The sequence below is a fragment of the Conger conger genome, chromosome 4 (assembly GCF_963514075.1).
Source record: "Conger conger chromosome 4, fConCon1.1, whole genome shotgun sequence".
In the NCBI taxonomy this organism is placed as follows: Eukaryota; Metazoa; Chordata; class Actinopteri; order Anguilliformes; family Congridae; genus Conger; species Conger conger.
Window position 1 is genome coordinate 44,774,598 of NC_083763.1, and position 26,075 is coordinate 44,800,672.

Genomic DNA, 26,075 nt, shown 5'->3' on the forward strand with positions numbered 1-26,075 from the left:
TTGAGATTCATCAGACCAGGCTATATTTTTCCAGTCTTCAACGGTCTAGTTTTGGTGAGCCTGTGCCCACTGCAGCCTAAGCTTTCTGTTTTTGACTGACAGAAGTGGAACCAAACGTGGTCTTCTGCTGTTGTCGCCCATTTGCCTCAAGGTTTGACATGTTGTGCATTCTGAGATGCTTTTCTGCTCACAATTGTACAGAGTGGTTATCGAGTTAATGTAGCCTCTCTGTCAGCTCGAAACCAGTTTGGCCATTCTCGGTTGACCTCACTGAATGTTTTTCATTTTTCACACCATTCTGAATAAACTCCAGAGACAATGATGCCACGGTCAAAATCACCAAGATCACATCCATTCTGACAGTTAATGTGAACATTAACTGAAGCTCCTTACCTGTATCTGCATGATTTTATACATTGCACTGCTGCCACACTATTGGCTGAATAAGTAGTTGCATTAATAAGTAGATGTACAGGTGTTTCTAATAAAGTGCTCAGTGAGTGTATATTCAACATTTCAGACATCAGAAAAACTAAACAAGCACTTTATAATTTGTGTAACAGACTACACAATTAGAAATAACAAACTATTGTTAAATGAAGGACTCTATTGTTAAACACAATGTGAGCCAAACGTAATTGCATTCATCTGAGTAAGTGACAATCTGTGACTGTGGAAATGCATGAGAAACATTGATACTTGAGAAGTGTGTAGGACTACTTGAGATGAGATGTATATCAATTCATTGTATAGTGTTTACAGACATGAAATTGATAAATTGGCTACTTATAGTTTAGTCAATGTTCCCTGTATTTGCAGCCATTTGCCTCAAATGTGCTTCTGATCACATTTTCATTGTCCTATGGTCCTCCAGGCCTGTTCATTGCTCTGTTGAAGGACTTGGTGTCTGTAATGCATTGGTACGGTTTGGAACCAAAGGCACTTGCAGACCAAAACCATTTTTCAATATGTATATTTTTGCACTGTTAGTTATATCCTCTGTTCAGGTTTCATATCCCGTTTGTGCTAGGAATGACAGACGCTTGAATCCCAGAGAGCCTGACTAGACCTTGCTCTTGTGGCAGGATTTGAGGGCATCGCCCAGGGCAGCCAGCACCATGTCTGCATTGGCTTTGCTGCTGTTGCATCCCATCAGCCCAACGCGCAAGACCTGCAGTGCACAGAACAGATGGGAGCATTACAGAGGATCATCTGCTGTAATGCAGTCTGCTTTCACCAGCATGACCAAAACTACACACTTGCAAAAGGACCACCCTCTTTAATACTTCACAAACTAGGACTTCCGGTTATCCCGTGCTTGTGGGCACTAGGCTTGGGAAGCACCTGTTGTACTCGCCTTGCCTGCAGAGGGCCCCAGGCCTCCAGAAATTTCTATCTGGTGGTGTTTCATGGCATAGGCAACAATCTCCTTCCAGTCGTATCCTCCAGGAACCACGATGGTGGTGACTGTCGGCAGCCTTGCGTTCTGGAAGATATATCCAACACAAATTAATCAATCTTAGAGTGAAATTTTATGCAGGCACAAAGCAATGCATGGAATATTCTGTTTGCCGAATGTGAGCTTATCATAGTTAGAGATAATTTTGGTGATGATTTCAACTTGCATTACCATTTGAAAATATTCCAAATATTTCACAGAAGGCAAAACAATACTTTACACCTAATTTTACACCTAACACAGCCAAAGAATGATGGTGGACACTTAAACTGACCACAATCACATTTAATCTCAAAGCTTAAACCTAGTATTTTATTTAGTTGTAGTCTGATTTAATTATTTTTGTCCAGTTAATATAACTGCACTTATTTCTTAGCAAAAATAGGTTACTGTCCAACACCATAGAAATGTCTGCTGCTTGTCAAAGGTGCGTCCCATTATTCCATTATTTTTTACTCCCCCACTACCACTTCTCTACTACCCTGGAAGTATGTTGAGTAAAAGAGTGGAGTTAATGAGTGCAGAAAAGGAGAGAAAGAAGGGGAGTGAAGAAAATGCTTCGCCATCATTGGAAACAGTTGGATGAATAAATTAATGTCTGACTGACAAGAAAGCTCCAGAAAACCTCATGTCCCTAGTCATAGTGAATGATTGTTTCCTATGGTGCGCCTGTCACCTCCCGTATTGTGTTTGTGTGCCTTCGTTGTAGGACTGACCTTGTCATCTACAAACAGCTTAAGCCCCAGATCCTCCAGGCCCTTGTGCAGGTGCTCAGCCACCTCCTTGTGCCGTCTCCATGAGTCTTCCAGTCCCTGCGGAAGCAAACAGACTCCATGGAGACAGCATGCACCAAATCCACCACATTGTCAAAGGGGAATGGCCATGGCTGTTTTGTAAACTACTACCATGGGTTTTCCACTAAGCGGTTCCATTAAAATCAGAACTGACAGGACAATTTAGGTGTATGAATTTCACCTCGGAAAGCAGACACAAAATCGGTTATGAGCTCATTTTTCCCTCTTGTGCAGGATGAGACAAGCAAGACCCAGAAACACTGAAACACCCTCACCATCTCTGAAAGTATGGCCAAACTCTCCCTCAGGGAGAAGAATCCAGATACAGGCCCTGTGTGGTGGTACCTGGAAATAGGCAAAGCCAATGTTTCCGATCAACAAAGACAGTAGATATCAGCCGGTTCATTGATAACTGTATAGGGAATCCTGATTGGACACAAACGATGAGAATACTAAAAGCTTTTGGCATCAGCTAAGGAGTTGCTGAGTCTGCCTGTAGAGGACTCACATTCTTGCTGGTTTGCCATCACAGCCCCAGTAGTTAGCCAGCCAGGTCATGTCCAGGAAGTAGGACACTGGCTTTGTTTTCCTGTTGAACATCTTTTTACTGTATGAAGATTGGAAATAAATAATGTGAGTATACTGAGAGCTTCAGCTTCTGAACATTCATTTGTGATTTTTGAATATATGCCTGGCTTAGTCAGGGAGTACCACCTCTCACCATGCACGCTCACTGAAGGAGATGGGTGCGGTCCCAGGTGGAGAATTTAAGGCCTTCTGGGAGCCTGTGTACATGATGTCAATGCCTGAAGACAGACGTATAGGCAGTATGGTTGTAAATTGAAAATGCATCCACAACAATTTCTTGACACAGTTAAAATTTTCACATTGGAATTCATGGTATTACATTTACTGTACATACCCTGTTTGTCCATGTATAGGGGTGCACCACCCAGAGATGCCACAGCGTCTACTAAGAACAAACAGTTGTGCCTGAGTAAGAGAAAAAGCAGACGGGTAAGTACATTCTATTAATGGGTTATGCTGTAGACAGCAGACATAATGTGAAAACTACTGGATTGTCATGATAAAAATTCAAAGAAGGCTGCAAACTTGAGACACAGGTCCCCAATGCCATCAATGGGATGAATAACCCCTGAGGATGACTCTCCATGTGTGAGGAAGAAGATAACCGGCTTATGTTTGGCCAGGGCCTGCAGAAAGGTTAGAAGGGTTCAAAATCTACACCAAGACAAATATGAAGGCACTTTGTCATAACTCAAAAAACGGAGCTTTGAAAAAAGTTAACGATTGCAGACCATAATACAAATAAGCCTATTCCACTACTAGTTTCAATCAAAACTATCCTTGCTGATGAAACATTACCTCTTCAATTACTTCATTGGTGAGAAAACTACCAGGAGCTGCAGTTATGGTGTTCACTTTAGCACCTAATATAAACAAAAACAGTTAACAGTTAAACTAAGCAATCAGGAAAGGCTTGCTTTCAGCATACACAGACACACTGAAGTTGTCAAGCAAGCCATGCCGATGTCAATCATCTTTCTTCTGTTCCAGCTAGCCAATAGCATCTCATAGTACACCCAGTACACTGAAACCCCTCTGTGACCTGAAATTGCAGCAGTGAACAGCAGGACATATAAAATATGATTACCAATCCTCTCAGCGATTTCAGATGCCCTTTCACCCCATATTCCATTGACTGCCATAAGGACACTCTCGCCAGGCTCCACAGTGTTGAAGATGGCACATTCCATGGCCGTGTGGCCTGAACCACTCACGGCGATAGTCATGTTGTTCTGTGTCTGGAATGCATACTGGATTCCCTTCTTAATGTGATCCATAATCTGAAAAGCATGTGCATAGAAATAATTGCGATTCATTTTATCACATGGGATAATTTATTAAGGTTCTGACACAGAGGACTATTTATAATGGTCCATTTTAACCTTAAAATGCAATGTTTCCCGCAGGAAATTCTTCAGTTATGGTGGTTGGTGGGTGGCTGGCTGGCTGGGCCGGGGAGTGGGTGAACACATTTTTACTTGCACAAGTCATTTATTTATTTTATACTCTGTGCAATACAGAACATAAACATTAATTCATTCCTTCATTATCCTAACCCGCTTATCCTGATCAGGGTTGCAGGGGGGCCGGAGCCTATCCCAGCATACATTGGGCGAAAGGCAGGAATACACCCTGGACAGGTCGCCAGTCCATCACAGGGCGCACACACACCATTCACTCACACTCATTCCTACGGGCAATTTAGACTTTCCAATCAGCCTAACCTACGCATGTCTTTGGACTGTGGGAGGAAACCCACACAAACAGAAGTAGAAGTAGAACATGCAAACTCCGCACAGAGAGGCCCCGGCCGACGGGGATTAGAACCCAGGATCTACTTGCTGTGAGGCGGCAGTGCACCATCCGTGCCGCCCAGAACATAAACATGCACACAAAATAAATACAAAATTGACAGCTGCACATAACGGTTTTAGACAGAGCTGCAGGATTGCATAAACGAATGAACCCACAAATAAAATACATGCATACTAATACGTTTCACTTTTAAGTCACATTTAAGTATGAAGCTGGTATTCCTTTCTCATACCGTAACGTGTTTAGGCTACTTATCACCTGTGGGAGCTAAGGTAGGAGCGCATTAACCATTAACTTTATGCTTCTAAGTAGCCTACAACGTCATGAATTCACATTTCTGAAATGTATGTAGTCCAACGAAAAAAAATTAGAAGAAAAATGCTTAAAGCCAAAATACCGTTCGCGATCTGGGAAGTTCACTATGAAAGCAATGGGGGGGGGGGGGGAAAGGGCCAGACATTAGGCTACACAGAGCAAACAAATAGCCTATAAATGAATAGGCATTTAAAAATACAAAGATATATTTTATAGTAACGTATGAGCAGATTGCATGGGATATCCGCATAGGCCTATCTGTGTTGAATCGTTAACACCAAAAGTTTTTCAAAATGCCTCCACTGGCATCAAGCGGTCACCGCAAACAAATGCAAACACGGTATTAAATAAACCAAGAAACAAATTACCTCGAACATTTCTTTGTGCATATGGCCGATAATTGGTCTTGCTCCAGCTGCTAGCACGCGAGGAGGGACGTCGGACGGCCCCGGTCCGAACATGTGACGATGGGGAACCTCGAACGGCTGGAGCAGGCATGCTGGTGGCGGAATGCTGATAGGGAACATGGCTCGATGGGAGCGATTCAACCGAGAAGCACTTACAGCGTATACAGGTATAAATGCCAAGTAACCAGCTGTGACAGGGATGCACTTCTGCTTAGCAAAGTCCACTGTGTCATCGTTGGCCTCGCCTCTTGTTAGCTTTCATGGGTGTTTCACAATGGGTAGACTAGACAGACAATACATTGAGATTTTGTTTTCGTTATAAAGTAGCCTAAACAATTTTAGACCATGCATGTGCCAGGAAGAGCGGAATATTGAATAACAATACAGATTTAAGGTGAACACATTCTCTTGGTCATAATATTGAGAAGCACAAACAAGCTATGTGCTACAGAACTAATAACTGAATTATTATATATGAAGTATTAAACAAACGACCAATATAACTCCAAGCACCACTGTAAATTAAAGTAAATGATCTACCGCTGAAGACGTTTATCATTAACTTAACCCCTGAGCAGGCAATGACCGATTTAACTTGAGAATTAATTTGTCAGTGTTAAATTTGTCCAAGTAGGCTACACATGCCGGAAACTCAAAGACAGTTTTTTATCAACAAATGCTGTCATAGAAACTACAGTGTGCTCCAGAGTTTTGGCACCCTTGATAAATATTCACAAAACGTGCTACACAAAATAGAGGTTTGACATAAGCTTTATCTTCCATTTTCCAAAATGGCTTTTCCATTTCTTTATTTTTATATTTATGGATTACACACTCAGAATGCAAAGTGATGTTGACCTGTGATTTTGGCATTTTGGCTAAGATTTCACTGAACATCAAAACATTATCAACACATTACATTACATTATTGGCATTTGGCAGACGCTCTTATCTAGAGCGACGTACAGTTGATTAGACTAAGCAGGAGACAATCCTCCCCTGGAGCAATGCAGGGTTAAGGGCCTTGCTCAGGGGCCCAACGGCTGTGCAGATCTTATTGTGGCTACACTGGGATTCGAGCCACCAACCTTGCCTGTCCCAGTCGTTTACCTTAACCACCCCGCTACAGGCCACCCCACAACACAGTTAACCTCATTAATAGAATGTTAATAACAATGTTTTGTATTTAGTAAGTACAGTGGGCTTCAGAATTATTGGCAAATTATTCAAATGTAAACTATTACAGTACAATGCAAGACATATCCTCTATCACAGTGACGCTTGTGTCTTTGCCTGGGAGACCAGGAGATGCTTCCCCAAAGGCTGAGAGGAGAAAGAGCCTTGCTTGTAGACAATCTTCCCCCGGACTATGGTGGCATATACCTTCCCTCGCAGCTTGAAGCCAAGGTACGGTGTTAACTGCAGAGAAAATGACCTGTTATAAATATGATATTTTCACAAGCTAAATAAGTTCCTCTTTCTTTAGTGCTACTCTCACAGTCCATGTGTCTGTCTAAGGAGACCAACCAACTCACCTTGTTTTTGTGATGTATGTTTTCTTCTTTCACCTGCAACAGAAGATAGATTTTGGAGAATTATATTCAGTGGCATGTGTCATTGAATCTGTAGGGAAATAAATCCTTTACAGATCCTGCTCATGGCAGATGCATTCTGTACCAGGAGAAGATTGTCAAAGTATAGCTGTAAAACTCTGCTGAAAAAGTGCGCCAAAACATGTACATTCAGATCTAAAGCAGAGTAGACCCGAGGAATTATGGAAAGCTGTACCGAACTACCAAACCATGATGTACCCACAGATTATCTATAACAAGCATGCTTACATGCTTACTGCTTACTTCCCTCCACTAGCTGCCTGTCATGGCTCCCATCAAATTTAAAACATTGGTGCTAGCCTTCCAAGCAGTTAAGGGGTCTTCCCCAGCTTACCTACAAAAAATCATCAGACCCTACACCCCTGCCAGACCTCTTCGTTCAGCCTCCACAGGCCGCTTGGCACCTCCCCCTCTCTGAACTTCCACCTCACGCTCACGACTACTGTCTGTTCTGGCTCCACGGTCTTGGAACGAACTCCCCGTTGAGGTCAGAACTGTAGAATCTCTCCCCACCTTCAAGCGCAAACTGAAGACGCACCTCTTCAAGCAGCACCTCTCTCCATCCCTCCCTACCTCCCTGTGAACCTTAATTGTTGTCTTTCTGTGATTTACTTTTTTGTGTATCAGTATATTTAGTTTGGCTAGGTAAGCAGTGTTTGGCTAGTTAAGGGCTTTGGTCATACTTTTGCTTTGTTTGTTTGTTTGTTTGTTTGTTTCTTTAAAAAAATTAAAAAATGATTCAAACAGGCCCTGGTCCTTATCTTTGTTGTGCAGGTAGCAGTTGAAATTGTACTTCCCTCTAGGGTCTTTCAGCGCACTTATCCCTGGTTATGGGTATGCACTTTGTTGTACGTCCCTCTGGATAAGAGCATCTGCCAAATGCCATTAAAGTAATGTAATGTAATTTAAAAATTATGTGAAAACCTATAACTTGCCTCAAACACTTTCTCTGGTTCCCAGATAACAAGGTCAGCATCATAACCTGGAAAGAGGCCTCCCTTCTGCTTGTCAAGGCAGCAGAGCTGTGCTGGTTTCTGGCAGAGGATCCTCACCACATCAGGCAGTGAGAAGCCTTTCTTACTGGCCGTGGTCCAGAACAGAGACAGGCCTGAAATCATAGGCAGTGTGGGTGATGACAAGGAGGTGATGACATTTTGATACCATATAAAGAAGGTTAATTAGCATCTATAATGACATTGCAATTAAGTGACATATACAGTGCCATCCATAATGTTTGGGATAAAGACCCCGTCATTCATTTATTTGCCTCTGAATGGATCTCAAAAAAATTGGATGTTGGGACTAGATTCAGCTGTAAATTATGCTGAAGTATGGAGCACATTTGTTCGCTAAATGACTTTGAGTCATCAAGGGTCCAAGGTATCAAATGAGCCTCAAACCACCGTGCTGCTGCCAGATATCCAGTAGGTACAAAAATAATTGTTTCCCCTGAATATTTTTTCCATTGAGTACAACAGGAGTGTAGTGAAATACAGGAAAATAAATAAATGATGGGTCTTTGTCCCAAACATTATGGAGGGCACTGTATGTCCATATTACACAGACTATATCTTGGAAATTATCTTTGTGGTATATATATATTTCCAAATTATGTTTAATTAACCCTGCATTGTCAGTCAGTGGTATTGTTTTCAGCCAGTTGGGTTGATGTTAGAACAGGGACTTTGACCACATCCTTCAGCCTTGGCTTCCCTGCAGTAAATAATTATACTGGCTTGTAAACAAGTTCTGCATTGCACTTGTTATTTGCTCCTATGTGGACTTTGCACTGCAATGGAACTGAGAGTTAAACAAAGAGCAGAACCAGTGAAGGTTTCTAGTGTGTGATCATTAGTGTGTGCATGTGTGGGGGTGTACAGTATATTATATCACATGTAGCATTTTATCTGAAAGCAAAGATGCTCATTTGCACAGAGTTCACTTAGTGTTGTTGATCATTAGAGCATATTGACTCTGACTATCATCTCTTTGTTTTGCTGTTCCCTGTAATCAATGTGCCTGTGACCTGGCTCTGCCCTGGCCTGTGTCTGTTATGTTGTCATGCTATCAGACTTACCAAACTGCAGGGAGGAGATCCCACCCCACGCCTGAATGAAATCCCCACTGTCCAGCCTCTTGAGGTCGGGGGTGCAGGGGGAGTGGTCCGACACCACCATGTCAATCTGACCAGCTTTCAGCGCTGACCACAGCTGTTCCTGTAGAGAGGCAAAATCGTAACCAGACATAGAGGCAGGATCTTTATAAAAGTTCCCATGCAAAGGTCAAATGCCTAAGGTTATGTTGAAAATATGGAATAACTACTTTTTATACAGTGTTTCACTCCTGGCTTTATAACTATTCCAACATTTGAAAATATGTACAGTAGTACTACGATTAAAAACTATTAAAAAAACATACTATCACATATGTGAATAATACACATGTGAAGGTTAATTTTCTTTACATTTTGTATCAAAAATCAAATAAGCAAAAAGAAGCTTTCCTGATCATTCATGTGTCTGGACAAAAAGATATGCAGATGTTTTGTATTTGGAGAGATTTTGGGACACTTGAGGACATCTGGGTGCAGTTTTTGGAAAGATCATGTGGAATTTGAATGCCTGTTGATATCTTTATTATAGTTTGTACACAAGTTGACATCAGGCTTGTGCACAAATATAATATAAATATAAAGTAGTTCCAGGTTGGTCCTTGACTTAGAAATAGAAATATTCAGTGCTAAACTATAAAAACATAAGGTGTTTTGTAATTATTCTGTATTTTAGTGCACCTTTTGTGTACACTGCATGTACATGCTCTGGCGTAAAAATGTGTCTAAAATTCATGAATGGCCCAAGCCTCTTCTTTAACTTAAGTATCCACCATGTGTGTGCAGTAAATAGTTTTTGTGATATTGACACTTTTATAGGACTAGTACAAAATAGGTGGAAATTGCCTCTCGAGGGGCAAAGTGGAAAGGATTGTTCTATAATATCAGCCACCTGTTACTGTACACTTGGACATGACATGATGAATGTTATCTGTTTGTATTCACAATTTGTATTATGGATCTAGGTTAGCATAGTTAACATGCAATTAGTGTTTTAGTTGCATACAAGCTTTCTGGTCTGGGACTGTTGTTTGCCAGGTCTGGCACTGTTGCTCCTGATACTCAGGTGGGTGTTCTCTGGCATTGTTAGTTGCTCTGAATAAGGAATAATGTTCCCAGGGTTATCATGTTGGCTGGTACTCTTCCTGCCTGAGTCTATTGTGCAATTCACCATCGGAATCCCAGCCACAGTTCAATAGGTCATATTGGATAAAAGTGACATATACTAAATGCAGTCGATTTAAAACCAAATATCCAGCCAAGATCTTTTCTCAATCGCTTTTGTCAGACGGTCAGCACTCACCTGATTGGCTTGTCCTCTGATGGGCGGACAGCACTTGTACTGAGTGGCCTTGGAGGGTATGTTTTCAGCTGAGAGGGTCAGGTAGTGGTGGGTGGTCTCCACCGTGAGAGGGGCGCCTGCTTTTCGAGCAGTCTGAATGACCTCCAACGGCTGGGTGGAGGAGAGGTGCACGATGTGGCATCGCACCCTGCAGGCGGGGAGGAAGCAGAGCACCCGTTTACCCTCCCTGCTCCCAACCCCTTTGCCCCGGCTGAAGCGTGAAGACACTAACTGGTACTGCTGGCAGAGTTGTGCAACGGTCTTGATGGCCTCGAGCTCCATGGCGTCCGGTCTGGATTTCAGGAATGTGGAGTACTCACTGGGATCTGCAGTGGTGACTTGGAGATATCAGCCCTTTTAGAGACGCTGTGAGCTGTTGTTATATTTGCCACATATATCAATATAAATTGTGCTGAGAGCCATATTCTCTACCTGTATAATGCTTGCCAAATGGTTACATGACCATCACTGAAGTTCTGTGTCGCTAGATTTTTGCTTTTTTGCTGTCAATTGATTTATGCAATGATACAAGCAATTGATTTATGGCCACTCAATAACCAGACCCACTGATGAGGTCCTACCTCCATCTTCCTCTGATGGCTGTTCGACCTCCCTCTCTGCATGAAACTGTAATAGAGAGACACAGATAGCCACGCTGCTTGAGTAGACTTGATTTATGTGTTTATGACAGCCATCTTATTTTTTGAGACCCTTGATGGTGGTCCTTGGTGTACAGTTCATGGCCTCTGAGTTCAAACACTACATCATGTTTTGTTAAGATTTACAAAGCTGTATCCTTAACAGCTGTTATGGTGACAGTCTTGGCCTAGTGGTGCTTTCATTTCCTGTGGGAGGCGATATTATTGGCCTACGGGTATGTAATACTTTAATTTCCGGCTTCAAGTGATATTGGTTGCCTGTGTGGTACCTAAGTTTCCTGTGACAGGTGATGTTTGGGGTTTATGTGGTGCTTTCATTTCCTGTGGCAGGTGGCATTAATGGCCCGTGTGGTGCATTAGCGGGGATGGGCTCACCAGCAGAACACTCCCAGTGCCTTGCAGCTGCTTCATGGCTATGTGCAGGTCACTGTCGGTCACGTGTGGGAACTCATCCACCCCGCTGTGGATCAGGAAGCACTTGAAACCAGCAATGCCGGCCTGGATCATGGGCTGGAGCTCCAGCTGGGGAGACCAAAGCCACAGCAGGCCAACAGAAGACAACTGGTCAGACTGGAGGAATGACAGGTTTCCCACAGCTCTGTTCAAGTAAAATTCCCTTCAATGGGCAGTTCACCTAAAAATGGATAGTTCGCAAATTAAGCTCTGTGGATGTTCGTGAATAACCTGGAAAGAGACTTGTGTGTGGGGCTTTGATGCCACACAAAGATGGACCAGCAGGGTCTGTTTTATCAGGTCAAGCTGCAGTGAATATCTAGAAAACCCACAATTCAGCTAAATTATATGGAGAGACGGATACTTCTCAGGGTAATTTGACACCCTTAATTTCATTTTTGGGTGAACTGCCCCTTTAACTGAACTACTGCTCTGCTGAGAGCATCAATTGAGCTCACTCTTCAACATCAAGGGTGCTTCATCGCTCAGTGAGATAGAAATGAGTAAAGCAAATGCTGCAATGCACTGAATGGCAAGAACAATTGATGGCATTCCCACGCTGCAGTAATTTACAACCACAGCATTAGACCGATCCAATGCCTACCCATGCCAATAGATACATTAAAAGGTCCGTCAGCTGTATTGATCTCTATAGATCAGTTCATTTTAGAGAGTGCCTTAAATGTGGGCTTATCAGTACTTAAGTGCACTAATGGTGCAATTTGATTATATAGATGGACAAACCACTGGGACTTAGAGATGTACCTGAGGCAAAAACAGAACAGGGGGGTCTTTATTTACCTGGTTGTCTGGGATAACCCCTCCCCAAAATGCTGTATCCACAAAGCACTGTCCAGTGGCTGCTTTCATCTTCTCCTGGAAGTTGCTAAGGGTGGTGGTAGGGGGTATGCTGTTGCTATGAGATTGGGATTGATGTGATGACATAAATTCTGAATGATTTTCACATCTCTCAGTGTTAAATATAATATTCCATTTTCAACTATATTATATTTTAGAAATCAAATTTGTTTTCATTTCATTCGGAACCTGCCTATGAGTAAAATTAGATCAGTGCATATGAATCTAGAATGCATCCTGTTCATTTAATATAGTACTATATTCTAAATATCATTCAACTTCTTTAAATGTGAAAAATCAATACACTGCACAAGCATTTACAATTATTTTAATCATGAATCTTTTTAATAATATATTTTTAATGGCCGAAAGACCACAGTTAATCACACGATAATTGAACCTTCAGGCCAGAGCCCTGAGACAAGAATATTCTTGTGGCCCCAAAGTGCTCCAAAAAAAATTAAAATGAATTGCGACTTGATTTGTCTGGCCCAGGGATAGTTCTGGCCTTAAATGCCAGCAGTCAGCTCTGCTTCAGGCAGTCAACTATGGTGACTGAGAGAGATATGCTGCCCTATAAAGCAAAGTAATGTTACCAGGAAGGCCAAGGCAATTTCTGCATTGGAACAACTGCTATTACACAGCAGAAAACCAGGGGTACCATAGAGTAAATATACATATTACAGTCTTGCTGTTTAAGTCTAGACATACAGTATGTAAACAGAAACCTCTACAGTGATATGAAATCAAAAACGCAAACCATATTTAACATACACAAAATATTACTACTGAACTACTGGAATTGGTTAATTAGTAGTTTCAAATTACAAGTACAAAATGAATAAATTCAGTTCGCTAATATGAGCTTAGAGTTGGGAGCAGGATCATCGGTGCAAGTACACTTCCCTCTAACTTACATAGGAATACTAAACGATGTATAATGTCAGATAACTGTTTCTCTGTAATACATCTATCTAAACCAGACTGTAGCCTGTATCGACCAGGGTTGTGAAGAGTGCTGTGTGCTTACAGAGGCATGTCCACTATGGTGGTGACCCCTCCCGCGGCTGCAGCTCGTGTGGCAGTCCAGTAGCCCTCCCAGGTGGTGCGGCCGGGCTCGTTCACGTGGACATGGCAATCCACAATACCTGGCATCACCAGCATGTCGCCCACATCCAAAACCTTCCAACAGAATGAGATTTCAGTAAGCAAAAAAAAAAACTAGTGCACTGGTGTTTGGCAAGGTGGAGTCTAGTCTATCCATCAAGCACACTCTTATAAGTGCTCCAATTTCAGCAAACATTATGTCTATGTATCAGCTTTTTTAATCTTTTCATCAAATTCTTTTTTTTTTTTCATTGCTGACATTTGGCAGGCGCTGTTATCCTGCACAGCTTACGAGGAGAAGACCAGTGCATAAATCAGGGTTAAGAGAAACCTAGAGATGGGAGGTAAATACTTAGAGACCACACATCTGAAAGCCTAGGATTGACTGTAAACTAGTTAAACCTATTAGGGAAAACACAAGAGGATTACACAATAGCAAGATGTACAACTTGGCAAAATAATAACTCAATGAAATTAATAACAATAACAAATTAGAAGTGCAGTCAATAGAAGTGTAAGTAATCATAGCCACAGTAGTCAAGCCATTGGGAGAAGTTATAGAGATATTTTGCGGAGACAGGGGGGAACCAAGCTATAATTTGAAGGGGGGGGGGGGGGGTCTTCAGTCTGCAGTGGAAGGTCGGAAGTTTTTCTGTTGTTCTGATTGATTGGGGAGGTCATACCCACTGGGGGGCCAGGATAGACAGCTGGTGTGCCCTGGAAGTGCAGTCACGCAAAGCAGGAGGAGCCAGGCATGCTGAAATTGCAGGAAGAGGAAGAGGTCTGTAAGGAGGATCTCCTAAAAGTAAGTTGGAGCAGTTCCTTTAGCGACCAGGTTTTTAATTTTTAATTTGATGCGAGCTGAAACAGGTAGCCAGTGGAGGGAAGTGAGAAGTGGGAGGTGAGGTGAGAATGCTTTGGGTGGTTGCTGAACAGGTGATCAGCAGCATTCTGGATGAGCTGGAGGGGCCTGATGGCAGAATCTGGGGAGCCAGCAAGAAGAGAGTGGCAGTTGTCTAGTCAGGAGAGAATCAGCAATTGGATCCAAAACTGGGTATGTGGTGAGGAAGAGATGGGCCCTCCTGATGTTATGAGGGAAGAATCTGCATGCCTCTCTTATGACTAATGTCCACAGGGTCAGTCTGCTGTCCACCTCCATTCCAAGGTCTGTGGATGAAGAGGACAGTGTGGTATCACCCAGGGTGATGCAGAGGTTTGATGAAGGAGAGGCAGAGAGGTAGAGGATCCTACCAGGTTGAGCTTCAGTTAGCAGTTTTACAACCTGCTCTGGATGTCATTCATGCAAGCTGATCTGGTGACATGCAACAGTTTGGGGGGCAGGAGTGTCATTAGCATGGGAAGCAATGATATGACAACCCATGGCTAGAGATGACTTAGAGTTCTGGTGTAGAGGCAGAAGAGGAAGTGACCAAGAACAGAGCCCTAAGGGCCAGTGTCCTGGTGTGCAATAGATAACAGCAGTGTAGCGATTAGCGGGATGAGTGACATTGACAGCATCACACTCAAGAGGAGAGAAGGGAGGGAGCTGAGAAAGTGGGTAGACAGAGAATTTCCAGGGAGGGGAGATGAAAACACTTGTGTGACCTACATGGCCAAATGGCTGGGGGGTGTGAGAAAAGCAGAAGATGGAAGAGAGTGCAGCAAGGGTTGCCATGTTGTCAGGGTGATCTTGGTCTCTGTGCACCCAAGAGAGAGAAGGGCTGAGATGCAGTCTGCATCCTGGGTGGCAGACTGGCAGTTCCATAGCCCCCTGCAATCGTGAAGCCATCACTGAAGGACTGCAAGGGGTATGGGCGTTTGGAGAGGTTATGGCAAGGATGGTGATGGCATGGTTGCCTTCTGTGAGGGAGAGAGGAACAGACCAGAGCGGGAAAAACACAGATAGCAGTGGTGATGATATACATTTATATTTCTTTATTTTATTTGATGAGGAAAAAAAAACAATGATAGCAGATGTTATGTCAATCCTCATGTCGCCACAATGTCAAGCTTTCAAATCAATAATATTTTGAAGCACTGCTCCCAGGCTTGTTTGAAATCATGTGATCACAGAAACCTTTGTTACAACAGGGATGTCACACTTACCACTTTTAGTGGTGTCTCAAACCAGTAGCTGTCAATGTTTTTGCTATTACAGATCTAGGATCAGAGGTTATTTCACTCAGATATTCCTCTATTAGGGAGAACTTGGAAAAACACAGAATTCCCGATCAACTCATTTTCCCGCCCAGAAACTTCCAAAATGCATGATAATGGTACAAACACCCCACAAATTGTCGGTTTCCACCAGATAAGAGAGACCATTTGAGATATTGTAAAGATATTATTAATAGCGGAATGTTAATTTAAGACATCTTTTGTATGGGACTATTTCCAGCAAGCGGTGCAGTGCATGATTTGTGACAAGCACCTGTCTTATTCAAGTAACACTTCTTCAGTGCTTTGCTACTTTTTATCAACACATCCCAATATTAGAGCAGCACCCTCAAATCCTACTGGAAGTCAAGACGGACCTTCTAGGCAGATCATAATAGATCACCAAAAATGTATCTCAATGTTTAAAAATGTAAGAAACAATTACTGGAGTTAGAAGTACCCCTTCTATGTGAGGGCATAATGCTATTTATTAACTTAAATAATTTATTAAAGTTAGCCCTGAAAACATAAAAGAGCAACAGTAGGACCACTAAGAATAATAATAACATGAATAAAAACATGCTCCAGACGAAACCACATGCCCTGCTAATTAGTAAATGAATAGACTAAACAACCAGTCATACAAACGACAAACTTTCCGTCGAGATAAATGATCTAAAACTACAAACTAAAAAACCGACTATAAAACAAACAACACTAACAGGCTAAATAAGAGAACAGCCCTGGCGTAAAATCCAGCAATGCCATCTTTACTAGCTTGAAAATTGAGCTGGGTAGGAGCTGGTCAACCAGCATGGCCACGAGAAATCACACGTCTTAACCAACGACGCAACCGCGGAGATAATAAGCTGAAACAACAAACCAAAAAACACCGATTACTAAACCAACAACAGTAACCGAAACAACTAGAAAACAGTCAAGTGGCACTTTACAGATAATTATATAAATCATACGCAGCTCATACACCTCTGATACTAATGCACTATTTCGTATATTTCTTTTATCATAACTATAACAGAAGACAAAAAATGTCGCAGGGAATATTTTTTAATAGCCTCGCAGAAATATTTCTGCACAACCAATTACATTTTCACCACACCTATTCACTGTCGGACTGTGCTTTAATATTACGTCACTGTGGAGAACAAAAGGACAGATCAGCCACATATTCTGTGAAGAGCCAGTTGTCACATTTTGAGACTACAACCATTGAATGACCCATACTGTATTCATACCCCAACTCGCCAGCAGAGGGAGCACAGTGTGCCATCTTTTCCTTTTTCCTACCTCACATGCAGCGTCCACATTGAGGCTGGTGTCTGGAAGAATCTGACATATTTTCCCCTCTCTGATAAGGATGAGGGCAGGGCGAATGTCATTGCCACACAGCACCCTTTGGCTTCTCACAGCACTGATTGGTGACCCTGGCTCCATCTCTGTGGCTATATTTCTGTGTTATATTCAGTGAAATGTGGAGAATCTCGCTTTGCCTATGAGATAATGCTGGTCTGTACACCTCAGCAGTAGCCCCTCCTCCTCCCTCTCTTGTGTGTAGTTAGTGATAAGAGTTCATTGGTCTTTGATTTTTGCCTACTTCAGTGTATGCAGATTAACCATGAACTACAAATGGACACTATCTCAGTTTGCAAGAGCTGGACTTAGGGCTGCAAATTCAATATAATCAATAATAATGTCTACCAGTGCAATTTCAGCTGCACAATTGGTATAATTACAGAATGGGGATCGACCCATGTCTTATTATGCATTAGAAATTGTATGCTGCTTGTTAAGGCTGTCTACCAAGTAGGTCATACCATTGGCATTTGTGTTAAATTGCATCAGCTAGATTGTGCTAGATGGCAAGTCAATTTATTTGGCAGTGAGCCTGCAAGGTAACCAGCTACTGAACTGTTTGCCTCTGATGGATAGTCTAAGCTCAAACCTGTCAATGATTGTGATCAAATGTCTTTATAATACAATCAAATGTTCTAAAAAAGCTAAATAAATAGCCCTAAGGAAATTATGGTATGGATTTGTATCTTAATTTTGGTCACTGAGGAGTGAATGATTGGAATGTATGTATGTATTGTATGTATCTTTCAAACATGACATACTAGCTACCTGTCAGCTTCTACCAGTTGTCAACCCTCAAAAGGCAGTGGATACCTTTAAGAAAACAAGTCTGGGCTAGGCTGACAGCAGTAGCTCTTTCAGCTGATAAATTATTCAGGATTCAACTCTGCTAAATCGAGAATACCAGAACACCATGAGACAAATCAAGAAAGGGCCATGCCTCCTCCTCTGTCTACTATATGTGTACCTACAGTGCCTTAAAAACCTAGTATCTCTTGTTTGCAATATCAAACAATAGCAAAAGTTATTTTCTTAGTTTTTTTAGTATTTGTTTGTGTTTAATAGGCTTGCCTGTGCGAACCAATATTGGAAAACTGCAGTGCTAGACCAGACAGAAGGGCCTCAGTTATTAAAAAACATCAAGAATAGTTGAAGTAATAATATCCTTTCAGTGTCAATAAGACAGAATTTTTCAATCGCAAATGTAATATAATCAGTGAACATATCTACATCGGGAACTTGAGGATGACTTGAGCTCTCATGTAATGAGAAGAGCAGTGCCTAAACTGGGCATATCTAGGCATAGACCGTCTCTCAATAAAACAAATTTAAGTGCTCACTCCAAGAGCTGAACCGAGCATTAAGTGAGAAGAGGCTAGTAACAGCTTTGTTACCTCATTATGCATTATACTATGTTCTTATTTAACTATGCATATACCACAAGGTACACCCCAAAGTATACAGTCCATACAGTTCATTGCAGCAGGAGTGTGTGGGAGCGGGAGAGAGAGACGATGTGGAGGGCAAGGTTGGACAGCACAATTGTATTGTTTTGTCAGGCTGAAACTTGACTCTTCCCTGAATGCCTCACTGTGGTACTTTCTAGAGCCAGCAAAAAGACAGTCCTCATGTATTACCCTCTATTAAAGTAAACCTCATTAACAATGGATTCTACCCAGCCCCATTCTTTTCACCACAAACAGTGCGTCATCATTTATCCGTGACTCCACCCTGTCTTAAAGGGCAAGATATGAAATATGGATGTTTATTTATAAGTGTTTATTTATAAGTGGGAACTTCACAAAGGTATATATTATACTGTACCTCTACTATATGCAATTTCTTAATTTGATGATAATTGAAAGTAAAAAATAAAGCTAATGTATAGAGTGATTGAACCTGGTGAGGGACTAATTACATAAAATTGGTCACTTGGGCCAAAAATTTACTATTTCAAATGAATTGTTTTGTAAAGTGAAAGTCACTTTTTTCAATATTGTGCTGAAATCAGGCAGTATACAACAAGCAAGAATAACTCACATTTCCTTTAATATGTGATTATACAGGCGGCACGGATGGTGCAGTGGGTAGCACTGCCGTCTCACAGCAAGGAGGTCCTGGGTTCGAATCCCCGTCGGCCAGGGCCTCTCTGTGCAGAGTTTGCATGTTCTCCCCGTGTCTGCGTGGGTTTCCTCCGGGTACTCCGGTTTCCTCCCACAGTCCAAAGACATGCACGTTAGGCTGATTGGAGAGTCTAAATTGCCCGTAGGTATGACTGTGTGAGTGAATGGTGTGTGTGCCCTGCGATAGACTGGCGACCTGTCCAGGGAGTATTCCTGCCTTTCGCCCAATGTATGCTGGGATAGGCTCCAGCGACCCTGATCAGGATAAGCGGGTTCAGATAATGGATGGATGGATGGATGGATGGATGGATGTGATTATACAGTAGAAGCAGCAATACATCATGGAACCCTCATACATCTTGAACTATTCAAAAATACGTAAGTATTTTGTAACTAAACATAATATCTTATGATAATCTCTTTATGAAAATAAATACATTGCACTCTGTACTCTACTGATATAATACACTATGCCTGCCTAGCCTGGCCCATGATAACTGTGGCCAGAGTTTTGTAGTGTGACACATATTTGGTCATACTGTAGCATTGCTCAAAGAGGAAGGGATTAAGCTATCTCCTGCTTTATGACTCATTAGCACCTCTGGTTGGTTGGATGCCTGCAGTCTGCCTGCTCCAGCTTTACCATGTTTCCTAGTCTTGGGCTAAAACAAAAAAACCTACACACACACACCAGTCATTTTCAGTTATGATTGGATACCCTAGATTCCATAGTGGAAGAGAAATGATCTGCTGCCAGCTGATGCCTTGGCTAACCTCTATTGAAATAATGGGATGATGGGCATACAGTTGTAAACAGTCATTCCAAATTTGGATTTGAATTATGGAGAATCTGATATAAATGTATTCACCATGGGCATAGGCAGGGCGTTAAAGTCTACCAGGGTCACGTTAAGCTCTGACAAAATGTAGCAAAACCTTTATTTAAATGAAAACGGTGGCGCATTGAACATCCTTGCAAACCTTGGGCGGACTGACCGAGGTTGGTAAAGCATAGGCCTACATCATTATTGAGTCGGGCTACACCCCTGACACACCCACCAAACGGGAGCAAACATACCTCAAAGCTAGTTGCAAAATGTTCCATACCATTAGGAGAAAGCATATCATTCAACCCTGAAACCATAGCAAAATGTAGCAAAACATTTTCCGATTGAATGTGCCCCAGTTTACCTAGGACACATGACCCAAAATAATAAAAATGTAAAGGCATTGGATTGTCACAATCATCTGACTAATTGACAAATGTTGTGACCCTCACAAAACAATTGGTTGACATAATAGGCTATACCTTGTGATTAGAAGGAATGTGAGGGACCACATGTCAGACACAAAAAAGCATGAGTGTAACAGTATCCTCCTGGTACACTGCTTTGACTAAGACAAAAATCATGATTGAGATCTGCTGAGGGGGAATCCTCTGTAAGTGAAAAGTGGTTAGGGTAAATGACTGGGACACGCAAGGTCAGTGGTTCTAATCCCGGTGTAGCCACAATAAGATCCGCACAGCCGTTGGGCCCATGAGCAAGGCCCTTAACCCTGCATTGCTCCAGGGGAGGATTGTCTCCTGCTTAGTCTAATCAACTGTACGTTGCTCTGGATAAGAGCGTCTGCCAAATGCCAATAATGTAATGTAATCTATCATCCATCCCATCTTGCAAACATTCCACTTGAAAAAGTTGACGATCCTCAATTATGTACATTTTTAAATAGGCATGTAAGAAATGGTGGAAATGTTCCTTGAATTACATTACATTACATTACATTATTGGCATTTGGCAGACGCTCTTATCCAGAGCGACGTACAGTTGATTAGACTAAGCAGGAGAAAATCCTCCCCTGGTTAAGGGCCTTGCTCAAGGGCCCAACGGCTGTGCGGATCTTATTGTGGCTACACCGGGATTAGAACCACCGACCTTGCGTGTCCCAGTCATTTACCTTAACCACTACGCTACAGGCTGCCCTGAATATGTTGATTTGTTCAGCAAGGAAAATCAGTTGAATCCAATTTGAAAATTATTCTTGAAAACACTGTGTACCTTGATGATTTTAGTTACAGCTCAATTGTGGACAGTGTCTCATAATGCCCTATTGAACTTTGAGGATTATTTCAACAATGTGACTGCATTTGCATTTAGAAAACTGCAAAAAATTAAACAATGAAAGGCTTAATGCCAAATGCACTGTCACGGTTCTCAATTTGTAATTTCCAGACACTACCGCAGGGCGCACTTGTCATATTTTTGCCAATTTGATGATTAGTTTACTTTGGCAGGTAATCAATACCCTCGTGCTGACTACCAATTCCAATTGTCTGCTGCTGCGTGGTCTGATTGCTGATGAGGGTCAGCTGTGCGCCTTTCTATTTAAGTCCCACGTCTTAGTTAACCAAGGGTTGTTTGTCATACTTCATCACTGCTAGACTTTTTAATTTGTTTGTGGACTAATGTGAGGTGTGCACGGACCAGGATCATTTACCCATGGAGTTCACGGTCAAGGGAGCTGAACACGCAGCAGTTTGTGATCTTCTTAGGTGAATGTGTATGGTCATCTACACGTTCACGTTTTTATTTTTAGTGCACAAATGGCAGGCACTTGACAGTTGGGGGATGGGATTCCTTTGGGAATGTAGACCCCGTCAGAATCTTTTTGTAGCTGTATGTTTGCTGTTAGTATGGCTTTTCACTAAGTCTCACTCGGTTGGAGAGCTCTGCAACTCTCGGTGACCAGGGATTTCTGTGTTTGATACCCGCGTGGCTGTTTGCGCTTTTTGCTATTGTATAAATAATCCTATTTTGTCATGGGCATTCCAGGCGTAATGTTTTCTGGTATAAGCATCCTGCTTCGGTTGTTGAAGTAGGGTGAATGTAATGTTGTTTTCTGTATTCTAGGCTCAGTATAGGTGTTCTGCTTCGGTTGTTGAAATAGGGTTAATGTGTTTCATGAGTTCCCGTCTCTTTTTAAAGTAATCCTGTTTTGTCAGGGAATTGGATTTTAAAGGTTGTTGTGTGTTCTAGTGTTGGGGCCAGTATTCCTGCTGTGGAATCAGACAGGTTATCTTGTATGTCTTTCGTTATGACGTTACCGTTCCGGTCCTAGGTAGGCTATAACGCAGTTGGGAGCCTGGGTAGGCATCTCCTATAGGCGTACCTATGTTCTACTCTCCTCGTTTTACGGCCACCATAATCTGTAGGACGTAAGGTTGAGTTTCCTTACCGTTTGTTTCCTCACTCAGATTAAACTTCTCTACCATTTTGATAGGTTTTATTGGTTGGCTAATTGGAGGGGAGTCCCTTTCTTGTTTGCCTCCTCTGGGGTGTAGCCCTTGACTCTAGGGATGCCCCCAGAAAATATCACTGGTTATCTCACGTCTTGTGCGTAACTTTTAGAACTGAACTCGGTTGCGTTTGGTCCTCCGACCCCACTCCCCCCTTACAAAAACATGTATTGTTCACATTGTGAATTTACACAATAACAATTTGGTGCAGTTGGAAAGCCAATACTCGTCTGTTTAACTAACTTTGTTGATGCAGAAAGATGCACCTCTTTGGTAAAATCACCATCGAACAACTGACCATGATTAATGTAATCACAAAATATGTTTAGAGTTTAGCCTTTCATTTTTGTAAGCCTATGCAACAGCAAACTATTCAATTGTTATGATTAGTCTCATTGAAAATTCTGCAGGTGCTGTAATATGATTTCCTTTTATCAACTTTATTAGGTATTTATTACTTGTTTTTTAGACTTAAGTCTTCCGCTGCTGTATCCTATCCACTTAGAGGTTTGGCACTTTGTGTGTTCAGAGATGCTCTTCTGCATACCACTGTTGTAATGCGTGGTTATTTGCGTTACTGTCACCTTCCTGTCAGCTTCGACCAGTCTGGCCCTTCTCCTCTAAACACTCTCATCAATGTGTTTCTGCCCACAGAACTGCTGCTCACTGGATGTTTTTTTTGTTATTCGCATCATTCTCTGCAAACTCTGTGTGTGAAAAACCACCCTGTCTGGCATCAACAATCATTCCACATCAAAATCACTTAGGTTAAATTATACTCAATTTATTTTTGTATCGCGCTTTTCACAGAAGACTGTCACAAAGATGCTTTACAGAGTAACACAGAAGAGAATTAAACATATCAGCCCTAAGCCCCTAATAGCATTTGAGGTAAATGACTCTTTGGGGAGAAAAACCCTCAAACAGTGGTGAGAAAAAACTCCCCGATTGGACGAAACCTTGGGAGGAACCCAACTATAGGGACATGCTATAGGCTGGCCTATAGGTTTAATGCATGAAACTAAATTCCATATTGAGGGATGTAGAGTAGCAGCCGGCCTGTAGCGTAGTAGTTGAGGTACATGACTGGGGCCCGCAAGGTCAATCCCGGTGTAGCCACAATAAGATCTGCACAGCCATTGGGCCCTTGAGCAAGACTCTTAACCTTGTCTCCTGCTTGGTCAAATCAACTGTACATCGCTCGGGATAAGAGCGTCTGCCAAATGCCATTAATTTAATGCAATGTAGAGTGTCTGGAGTTCAGGTGCTGCACACATTTCTTCATTTCTTTCCTATTCTGACATTTGGTCTGATTAACAGCTGTACCTCTTGACCATGTCTGCATGCTTTTATGCATTTAGTTGTTGCCACATGTTTGGCTGATAAAATATTTTGCATTAACAAGCTGGTGTACAGGTCTACTTAATAAAGTGGTCACTAAAGTGGTTCTTATTCCAATTGCTTTGGAGTAAGAAACCACCTAGAGCTGTAAAAATCCCTGCTGAGTGGGGTTCTATTCAATGAAAGCACTACTTGATATTGCTGTCAGTCATTGCCTGTGCTTAATTAGTAGCAATTGTTGTAGATTGAGGATTGTGAAGGGCTAATATGATAGCTGACTTCCAGAAGCATGAATGAATTGCAGAAGACAAAACTGCCCTAGATAAACCGCTAACCTGAATATATGGCTATGGTCTAGATGTCTACTATTGTTGATAATTACAAATTGTAATACTTACTAATAGTTAATAATGAGTGGTAATTACTAATTACAGTACACCTGTAAACCTGTTTATTTTATCTATCCTGATGCATTGTGTGAAGGTAAAATGGCTTCTTGCAATGTTTTACCTTCTTCTCAGATCAGTATTTTGGTGTGAAGCACCGATTTTGATATTTCGGTGTGAAATATCAAGTTCAAAAGAATAAATGTTATTATTTCTTGTCTTGGTGAATAAATATGTGTACTTTGTGTGTACATTCGCATACAAGTGCATATGCACACATGTACACACACACACGCACATGCACACACAATTACTCTGTGTAGTAGTGTACCTTGGGGCACACACAATGTCTCTCCGAGTATGGCAGTGTGTTTTTCGCATGTGCACAATTTCCCCAGGGAGATGAATGGCTCTCTCTTCCTCTCTCTCTCTCTGTTACCCCTCCTACTCTCTCTCTCTTCCCTCTCTCTCCTCCCCTCTCTTTCTGCTGCATTGATGCTGCTGCCTCCCTCCGTGATGATGTCACTGACTCAGTGCAGCTCAGCATCTCTGCCTTAGTCAATCATCAGAGCCATTTTGGCTTTTGGATTGTAGAACACACAAGCCCCAGCCTCCACAAGAAAACCACTGCAAAGCAGGCCCAAGAGCCCATCTGGCTACATCCACCTCGGGTCTATTCTGCCTGGGGTCAGCTTTTTGGCTCAGGGGCACGAGGCAAGCTGTCAGCTGAGGCAGCACTGGGGAAACAATAATACACTGTGGAGATAAGAATACAGCCTGGGATCCATTTAATATAACTGCCTACTGATAACAAACCGGAACATCACACCAGGAAGGTAAGATTGCTCTTAATATTTTATCTTTATCTATCTAAGTTTGTCTGTTTAATGATCATATGTATATTTGTTTGCCGGAATCCGAGTTGGGCGGAATTCTTGGGGTGCGCCTGTGTTTGTGTGTCCATTGTGGGGCTGTGGACATCTCAGTCCATGTATGGGGGATGGTAATCAGGGATTTTAATAGGCACTGTAACAGATGTTTGCCCCCCAGTAAACGCATTCTGTGAGCTTAATTATAATTGCAGGTTAGGGGTAGAGAAATGCACTGTCATTCACTGGCGAGAATGTAATGAATTCAAACACATCCACCAAACAGAACACTTTCCACATACGGGGCTGCTTTTTATTTACAACCAGAGTGATCTAACTAACAGGGATAGATTACATTTGGACACAGTTCTTGAAACTGGAAAAATGCTAAAATATTTATATGTCCAATTTAACACTGTTTGGTTCATCCATTTCCGGATATATTAGCCTACATTTACGAACTATAAAATATGATCCCTTTCAGTTATATCTATTGTCATCTTCATTATTTACATAAAAAACGGTAGTTTGCAACTGCTTAGCGGTTGATGGCGTGTCAACATTATTTGTGACGGAGCAGTACTCAATTCGGCCTCACTTCAAAATGGTGGGGACAACAGTTGCATCCTATATCACACTGGCTTGTAAAGGCAACGGCGTCTTCGTACCTTGAAGTAAACAAGTACCAAAGAGCGATCAGCGGGGTACCCACGGACAAATGAATAGGCTACACTCTTTTGTACAGATGCTCTAAGCTATATGCAAAGAATTATTATTATTTCCGCTACGTTGCTGTAATTAGCATGTTGATTTGTGCTCCGTAATTTATTAAGAAATTATTTTTTGAAACGATCGACAAGAAAATGTGGATTTTATACTTACGCAAAGCTCTCCGTCATTCGAGCGCATTGTCAATAATGCATTATTTATCAGGATTCACATTCGTGAATGTCGATGTGTATTCTGTTGCCGGCTGTTTTGCAGCAGCAGTGAGCCGCAGAAACCATTTC

General features: G+C 42.0%; 2 protein-coding genes and 1 long non-coding RNA gene across 3 annotated transcripts; 1 reads left to right on the forward strand and 2 right to left on the reverse strand.

Moving 5' to 3' along the window:
• Window positions 1-528: 528 nt before the first annotated feature.
• On the reverse strand, window positions 529-5,592 carry agxta (alanine--glyoxylate and serine--pyruvate aminotransferase a). Its single transcript, XM_061240954.1, has 11 exons — window positions 5,340-5,592; window positions 3,929-4,121; window positions 3,640-3,704; window positions 3,367-3,467; window positions 3,176-3,246; window positions 2,975-3,059; window positions 2,762-2,860; window positions 2,529-2,598; window positions 2,176-2,271; window positions 1,358-1,486; window positions 529-1,171 (listed from the first exon to the last, which is right to left on the reverse strand). The coding sequence occupies exons 1-11, from the start codon at window positions 5,496-5,498 to the stop codon at window positions 1,064-1,066; spliced, it is 1,176 nt and encodes a 391-aa protein (XP_061096938.1). The 5' UTR covers window positions 5,499-5,592; the 3' UTR covers window positions 529-1,063.
• On the forward strand, window positions 5,289-8,486 carry LOC133127789 (uncharacterized). Its single transcript, XR_009708657.1, has 3 exons — window positions 5,289-5,545; window positions 6,654-6,785; window positions 7,952-8,486. It is a non-coding gene; the product is annotated as an uncharacterized LOC133127789 (long non-coding RNA).
• zgc:103559 (Allantoinase, mitochondrial) lies at window positions 6,227-17,206 on the reverse strand. Its single transcript, XM_061240955.1, has 11 exons — window positions 16,986-17,206; window positions 13,444-13,595; window positions 12,357-12,471; window positions 11,478-11,624; window positions 11,025-11,070; window positions 10,676-10,769; window positions 10,405-10,591; window positions 9,069-9,207; window positions 7,927-8,099; window positions 6,914-6,946; window positions 6,227-6,797 (listed from the first exon to the last, which is right to left on the reverse strand). Exons 1-11 carry the CDS (start codon window positions 17,130-17,132, stop codon window positions 6,648-6,650), a joined length of 1,383 nt encoding a protein of 460 aa, XP_061096939.1. The 5' UTR covers window positions 17,133-17,206; the 3' UTR covers window positions 6,227-6,647.
• Between the last annotated feature and the right edge of the window lie 8,869 nt (window positions 17,207-26,075).